The 7570-nt window shown below is 49.0% G+C and overlaps 1 protein-coding gene across 1 annotated transcript in view; it reads right to left on the bottom strand.

Moving 5' to 3' along the window:
• Window positions 1–4437: 4437 nt before the first annotated feature.
• The window catches only part of HSDL1 (hydroxysteroid dehydrogenase like 1), a 4843-nt gene continuing 1710 nt past the window's right edge, over window positions 4438–7570 (bottom strand). The window contains exons 2-3 of the mRNA XM_006888878.1: window positions 7476–7568; window positions 4438–4536 (exon numbers count right to left, since the gene is read on the bottom strand). Coding sequence (XP_006888940.1) covers window positions 4438–4536; window positions 7476–7568 — 192 coding nt within the window. The remainder of the gene's footprint in view (window positions 4537–7475; window positions 7569–7570) is intronic.

Below are 7570 nucleotides of genomic sequence, written 5' to 3'. Positions count from 1 at the left end.
AGGGTGTGTGTGTGTGTGTGTTGGTGTGAGCAGTTGCCTTGGAATGGAGTTCCTGGGGATACAGGTTCGAATCCCGTTTCAGGGTGTGTGTGGGGGGGGGGGTGTTTTGGTGTGCGTTTTGGTTTGTTTTTTGAGATGCAAGATTTCCAGAACATGACCCTGGTGAAACGGTGCCCATCGCCGCTAAGTGTGCTCGCACTGACCATAAACGTGCTGGATGGTCGTCGAGCTGAATGCTGCATGGGGATGTCTGCATCCAAAGCCAGGCTCATGATCTTCCCATCCCGCTTAAAGGCCACTCCCACAGCCCGGACTGGAAAGCCACTCATGCCCACCTCTCCATCGTCCAGCACTAGTAGTTCCTGCCTTCTAGCTTTCTCCCTGGTCCTCCTTTTGTTTTGAAGAGTGCATTCTTCTCTGGTGTTATTGTCCACTTTATAGGCCTGTTTTATTTTTTAGCTTAAAGTTGAGCAACAGAAGTAAATTGAATTCCAGGCTTGAAGGGTATCCCAGGGCTTATAGTTCAAGGGCAACCACCAAGTTCTCGGTTAGTCACTGAACATTTTACCCCCTTCACCACCTGCTCCCTATCCCATCGCTTAGGTACTTGGTCTGCCCTGTCTACCTTCGCACCCTCACCCCAAACAGAGAAACTGGTACCAGAGTGCCGTGAGGGGAAGCAATACACTTTCCCAAGTGTCTGGCTCATGTACAAGGCCGAGGGTGGGCTGTTGGGTTCAGTATTTAGGCCGATCCCTATCTGATTCTTTTTTAGGCACCCTGGTGGCACTGTGGCAAAGGCATTCCACTGCTCATCAGGTCAGAAGTTCAAATCCACCAGCTGCTCTGCAGGAAGGATCTGCCTGCTTCCTTCCACAAAAATTACTGCCTTTGGCGAGCTCTGGTGGCCTGGTGGCGGGAGGCTGCGCTGCAGTTCCAGAGGTGTGCAGTTCGGATCCACCAGATGCTCTGCTGAAGGGGGGAACGGTCGCCTCCTGTGCCAGTCTGATCCGGTTTGACAGTACACACACACACACACACACAATAAATAAATAAAGATTAAAAAAAAGATAAGGAACTAGTCTTAAAAAAAATTACTGCCTTTATGGGGCCCTTCTGTTCTGTAGTCCTACAGGTGGGTTCACTACGTTATCGACTGGGTGTGGATTTTGGAGGTTACTTCTGATTACGCCTTTCTTAAAAACAGTGAGCTGAGGTAATAAATTGTTTTATGAACATCCAGAGTTCTGCCTCAGGTTAATGCTCACAGCCAAGCCCTTCCTGATGCCACCCATGTAAAGTTTTTTATCTTAAGCAATGTTGTTCTAACTTGGGGTCCATTCATTTTGGTCAGATCCCTTTGAACAGCCGTAGTCATTATACCAAGGATCCCTGGTGTCCCAATGGTTAAGTGCTCAGATGCTACAAAAAAGATGAATGGCTTGAATTCAGCAGCTGCTCTGTGGGGGAGAAGAGGTGGCAGTCTACATCTGCAGAGATTTACCGCCTTGGAATTCCTCCTACAGGGTCTCAACGAGTGGGGAGCAACTCAGCGGCAGTGGTTTTTGTTCGGATCCCACCAATTACATAGGCCTGCAGGAAGGAACTAGGTTAGAGCAGAACAGCTGTCCCCTGGGAGTGAAGTCCCCAAGCCAGGTGGATGGAGCTGCCGACAGCTTCCAACAAAACTCTTAAGTCAGAGGTGCTGCCGTGGCATCCCGGCTGTCTACCAAGCGGGCCTGAGCGTGCTGTGGGAGGCTGCTCTGTCGCTTCCTCGCCTGCTCCAGGGTCAAAGAGAACTTGCGAGATAGCAGTTTCAGGAGTGTAAAGCCTCGAGTGGTCCGTGGGAAGGTGCAGATCCCCAAAATGAAATGTTCGGCCAGCTGAGCCTTAGCCTGCTTTCCCCAAAGCACACATTTTAAATAAAGCATAATTAGCCATAAAAGACAAACAAAAGAAACCGAAATGTTCTTTGAAAGCAAACCAGCCAGGGCAATATTGAGCCCCAGAGACGCTGGAATTGGTGTTGGATGACTCACACTGCGCCAGGACTGCAGGCAAACCACCTAAGCATCTACTTCCCAAGTGTCATGAGTGATATTTCAGGAGTAAAAGGCTCCTGACAAGGGGGGTCTCGACCTACTGTCTGCCCCTTTTCTCTCACTCTTCCTGTAGTCAGGCCATGCTAGCTTTATTGCCTTCGTGCCAATCCAATGATAAAATCCAAGGATGAGATCCATAGTTAATAGTTTCAGAACATACTGGGGACACGAGAATGTTCTTTTGATCTATCAGCTGTAAATAAATTGCTATTACAGGTACTCAGAAGGTTAACTTCTGGCAACTTTTTATAACTTTCTCAGGGTGGGTGGAAGATGTAGCTCTTATTCTAAGCAATCAATTTACATTTACAAACATGTGGAGCAAAACCTCTTCCAAAGGAAGCAGAAGTGAATGCTTTTATTTGCAAATTATCAATTCACAGGTTAAGTTTCAAAGGCTTCTCTTTCCCATATTGTTGGATACACCCTAGGACTCTCCGGTGAGCTCGGAAGTAAAGTCCTTTAGGACAACGCAGAACAGAAGGAAGATGGCCGCTGATCCTTCACTCACACGATGGACATGCACAGACCACAGCTGCTCCAATCCACACACTTCGCTGTGTCCAGCTATTCAGAGAATTCAGGAACCCCTCTGGTGCAGACTTACCACGGAACAATGATCCAATACATAACTTGTAAATATATTACAGCACAACATAACATGACTATCTGATGATATTTTCCCATAAACTTGTAGCTGCTTATTGCACGTCAATCAGAGTCGGGGCCAAGAATGCTTGAGGTTAAATTATGTCTACCTTTAATGACCGTAAATTGGTTGGCGAGAGGGAAGAAACAAGGACGACACAATAAAGGCTTACAAGGTAGCTCCATCCAAATATTCCAGAGAACCTCCAGGCTGTCACTTTTCACATCTTATCCAGAGGTGACCTAACGGGACAAAGCTTCGGGAGTCAACCACGACTCCTCAGAGTCCCCGTCACAGGTAGAGAAATACTGTTGCCAACACTACTGACAAAACTGCGTGTACAACGAAACATCTGGCTGGGCCTCCTGGGGCTGGAACAGCAGCTCGTGAGAAAGCAGCTCTGTAACCTCCACCTCTGCACCCATTCACTTTCTTCTTCCTCACCGTCACAATACTGGCTTGAAATTTTAAATACACACACATGGTCACGTTCAGAGAGTAACTTAGAGGTTCGAAAGCAAGAGGTCCATGGTCCTTAAGATGTTTGGCTTTATAAGAACTGAACAACAGTAATTCAGAGTAGATTTCGATGCTAGCCACATGTAGGGATTTGCACATAATTATAATTACCTTCACACTAATAAATGTGCTCACTACGATGCATCAATTCGTTACAAGAACCAAGAATGGGCTTCTAACATTATTTCAACAGATATACTGCATCAAAGACATACTCTGTGCAAATGTTAACAGCTATTTCATGAACACTTGATGTTTCTGCCAATGATGTTACTGGAGGGGAGGTTGAGGGCGGAGAACCAGACACAGCGGGCTCCGAAGGGCCTCACTTCAGTGTTCAGACGGGACACAGGCTAAGCGATCCGTGCTGATCCACGAGAATGAACACACCCCACAGTAAAACTGAAAAACCACAATGTGGGTGGCAGTATTACACATGCCAAGCCGACGGTACAGGACTGTTCAGTAAGGAAAGGAGTGACTGAGATTTTGTTAATACCCTGCAAGGTTCCACATGAAGCCATCCTGACAAGTCATTTTTGTTTGTTTAAAGTAATTCACCCATAAATAAAGCCACATAGAGACACGTATCCACATCTTAGTACGTCTCAGAGAAAGAGGTGCATTTTCGTACACAAACAGCTAAAGCTATGCCCTATAACACACACATACTTATTCACTAATACCAGCAATCTTAGTTACAAAATAACCCATTTAAATTGTCTTTCTCTAAGAACCCCTGAAAACCAATACTGCAACTCAACTAATGCAAAGGGCAGTTTGCCTTACAAAAACAAAACAAAACAAAACCCCGTGCAATCCGCAGAGCCGAGGGGTCATTATTTGAAGTGCGTTTCCAGTTCCACGGCCCGTGGATCATATCGCCTGTCATAGCTCAGGGAGAAGCAGCAGTGGCATTGATTTGTCCAGTCGGTTCCCGGGAGACAGGAGTTGTCGGCTCTGTGCCGTTCAAGTTCACGTTCACGTTCACATGCTCTGGCGGACCTCCCCACAGCATTCCCACACTGCATCACAATGATGACCCAACAGTCTGCTAACGAATCAGTAATGAAAGGAAATCCATCCACTGCCTCGATCGTGTCCGTCCGAGTGTCCGAATCCTGCAGGCGCCCGTGGCTGGTGGGCCTTCCCGGCCTCCCTCTGGGCTCAGGCTGTGCAGGCTAAGGCCTCCTTCCGTAAGGAACGGTTGAGGATGTTTGCTCCCCAAACCCAGAGCCACTCCGGCATGTACTGGGCGAAGAGAAACTGGAAGTGAGAGAAAGGGTGAGAGGTCAGACCCCAAGCCAGCAACAGTGACGCGCGAAGGTCAGTCTTCGATTGCAGCCGTCACACACGGCCCAAGGTCATCCCGCCCAGCAGAGGCAAGCGTGCTTCCCAGCAACTGTACCCAGTGACTAGTTTAACCTGAGACCCTTCCTGGGCTCCACGGGGAGGCTCCCCGCCCAGCAGCCTGCTCCAGAGAGTTGGGCAGACTGGCACATGGACGACACCTGCACCGTTGTTCAGTACGCTGTCAATAACCTGCCGTCTGGCCAGTTCTGATGAGTTCAGAGCACAGGGCCTCGGGGGCCTCTAAGGCTGCGGCTGTCAGGGCTGTAGCTGGAAGGTTCGATCTGCCAAGTTGTCAATTAGCACCCAAGTGCTTAACCCTCTGGGGGCCCCTAAATGAGCCAGGATTTGGGGGTGGGGGGAACCCCCAGACACAGCTCCTTGGAGCTTTGACACAGTGCTGAGTCCAGGGAGGTCTGGGAGGCTGCCGCTGGTCCCTCAGGAGGAGCCTGCAGGAACGGCAACTCTGAGGGACACAGGTGCCCCTTCAAAGTGGTTAAAAATCCCCCAAACCCATCACTGTCAAGTCGATTCTAACTCCCAGTGACCCCGTAAGACAGAGGAGAACTGCCCCGGGGGAGGTTCCAAGTCTGTCATCTCTACAGGAGCAGTCTGCCTTTTCTTTCTCCCACGGAGTGGTTGGTGTCTTTGAACCGCCAGCCTCATGATCAGCAGTCAAGCGCTTTTAACCACTGTGCCTCAGGACTCCAGGCACAGTGATATTCCTGGCCCACTTCTGCAGGACATGTTTAGGGTGAACAGGGGCCCTGATAGTGCAATGGTTAAATCACATGACTGCTGACTTCAAGGTTGGGAGTTTGAGGCCATCAACAACTCCAAGGAAGAATGCCACTGCTTTCCAATGTGTTTCCATAAAGTTTATGGCCTCGGGAGCCCGATGGGGTGTCCCACCCTTTCTTGACCTGCCACTAGACTCGGAATTGACTCGGGGCTACGGGTCTGGTTGTCTGGCTCAGCGGCGAAGGCCAGGTATCTAGACTCCAGCGTGTCCTTTCTGTCTCCGCGGCCACGTGGGTGAGTGGAACAGCGTCGGCTCCCTGAGGACCTTCTCCCCCACCAGCTCCTCCTCTCCCCCCAGCTCGGCCCAGCTGCACACCAGCAGCTCACAGATGGAACCCTGCTTCTTTCCTGCAGCCATACGCCTCAGCTAGGTGTATGCACACACGGTCTACTGCTCATCCTTCACCGAACTCTCAACACACTGCATTCGCTCAGAGATAACCCCAAAACGGCCTCTGGTAGGTCAGAGCCCCACGCCACCCCACAGGCACGCCTCAGCCTTGTCACTTGCCAGCATGTGCAAAACGCTCGTTTTTTCTCCTCACTCCTGACTCTTCCTCTCAGGCTACCTCTCTGAGTAAATACCTCTGCTGGGTCTCTGAAGCTATAACCCTGAGAATGGTGTCTCTGATCTCAAGAAACTAAGGACGGAGAAAAGGCCATTTAAATAAAACTTCTTTCTCAAACAAACGTTCAGCAAAATTCTCCGACTCAAGTAAATGCCATCAGTTCACTTAACCATTTATTTTATGGTTGTTAATCTAATAATGTTTATGTAAACAGACACCATAATAAACGGAACTCTATATCTAAGAGTCAGAATATTAAAGATCAAAAGTGTTTCCCTTGAAAATACTAAGAGACTCAAATCTTTGCCACACTGCAACACAGTGTAAAAGGGAAAATGATTTGCTTCTCACTGAACAATAGAATTCAAGAATACACTGAGATGTCAGCTGATAACAATGATTACATGAAGCAGAGACGTGATTTATGGTTTCACGTTATCCAGACAGCACTGCTCACTTGAAGGTGCCCCTCAAGCATTACAGGACACTTTTTGCCCTCAAAATTCCTACAAATGCCTTGTATTCTTATACTTCCACCAATTTTTTTTCTACTCTTTTTTTAATTTTTACTTCCTCTCCCTTCTATTTTTTTTTCCTTTCCTTAAAATATTTGCTCTTCTTGTGTGCCGTTGAATCAGATCCGACTGGGAAAGGAGATTACCCATCCTTCTTCAGCAGAGCATCTGGTGGATTCGAGCCCCACACCTTTGGGATCCCAGCGCAGCTTCCTGCTACCAGGCTACCTGAGCTCCCTTGTACTTCCCTCATTTAAGGAGCCCTGAGAGTGCAGTACACTACACAGGGGACTGCCAAGGACAGCCTCTCCGAGGGAGAAAGATGACACATTCGGCTTCTATTAAGATGTACAGCCCCAAAACCCAACAGGGCCGCTGTAAAGTGGACAGATTCCACAGTGGGGGAGAAAGCACGTACTTACACAAAAGCCGCGTATTTCACTCGTTTTTAGGTGTGGGACAGACCAAACATTTGCATGCTCTCAGTGATTCCACCAAAGAAAATTTAGTGACTTAACAAAAATCACTGAACATCAGGACACGTGATTCGCAGCCTTCTGCACGGGGCTTCAATGGGCCTCGTTAAGTGTGACTGACAGGTGGACCGTGTGTCACTGCACTCACCTTTAGGGCACTTGGCAGAGACTGTGTTTTCACAGAGTCAGTGGCAGCCTCCGAAGGGCATGTCTGCTGGCAGTGTGTTCCCAGTGTGTGCTCACCCAGTGTCACTGGGTCACACTGTGGACATTGCACAGCGTTTCAAACCTCCCCTCACACTATGACACGCCTACCAGTAAAGCATTCCCTCAACTGTTATGTGTGTAGGAAACCACTCCACCCCTGTGGCTTGTCCAACTGTGCTGTCTGCCCTCCTGCCAGGTTTGGGAACTGTGCTCACGTCTCGAGCTCGGCTTTGTAAAAAGGTTTAGGGTCCGTGAACCTCTTTACGAAGTCGCGGGCACAGCGTTACCTGGATGGAATGAGACCAGTATCCTGTGGTCCTTTTGGAAATCCCGAGGGTGGACACAGCATGGTGGGCGTACACCTTGGGGGAAGGCACCAGCC

The sequence above is a fragment of the Elephantulus edwardii genome, unplaced genomic scaffold, assembly GCF_000299155.1.
Source record: "Elephantulus edwardii isolate Elephantulus edwardi_28Jun2011 unplaced genomic scaffold, EleEdw1.0 scaffold00072, whole genome shotgun sequence".
Taxonomy (NCBI): domain Eukaryota; kingdom Metazoa; phylum Chordata; class Mammalia; order Macroscelidea; family Macroscelididae; genus Elephantulus; species Elephantulus edwardii.
Note: the sequence above shows the minus strand (reverse complement) of the source record. Positions and strands in the feature narration are given on the sequence as shown.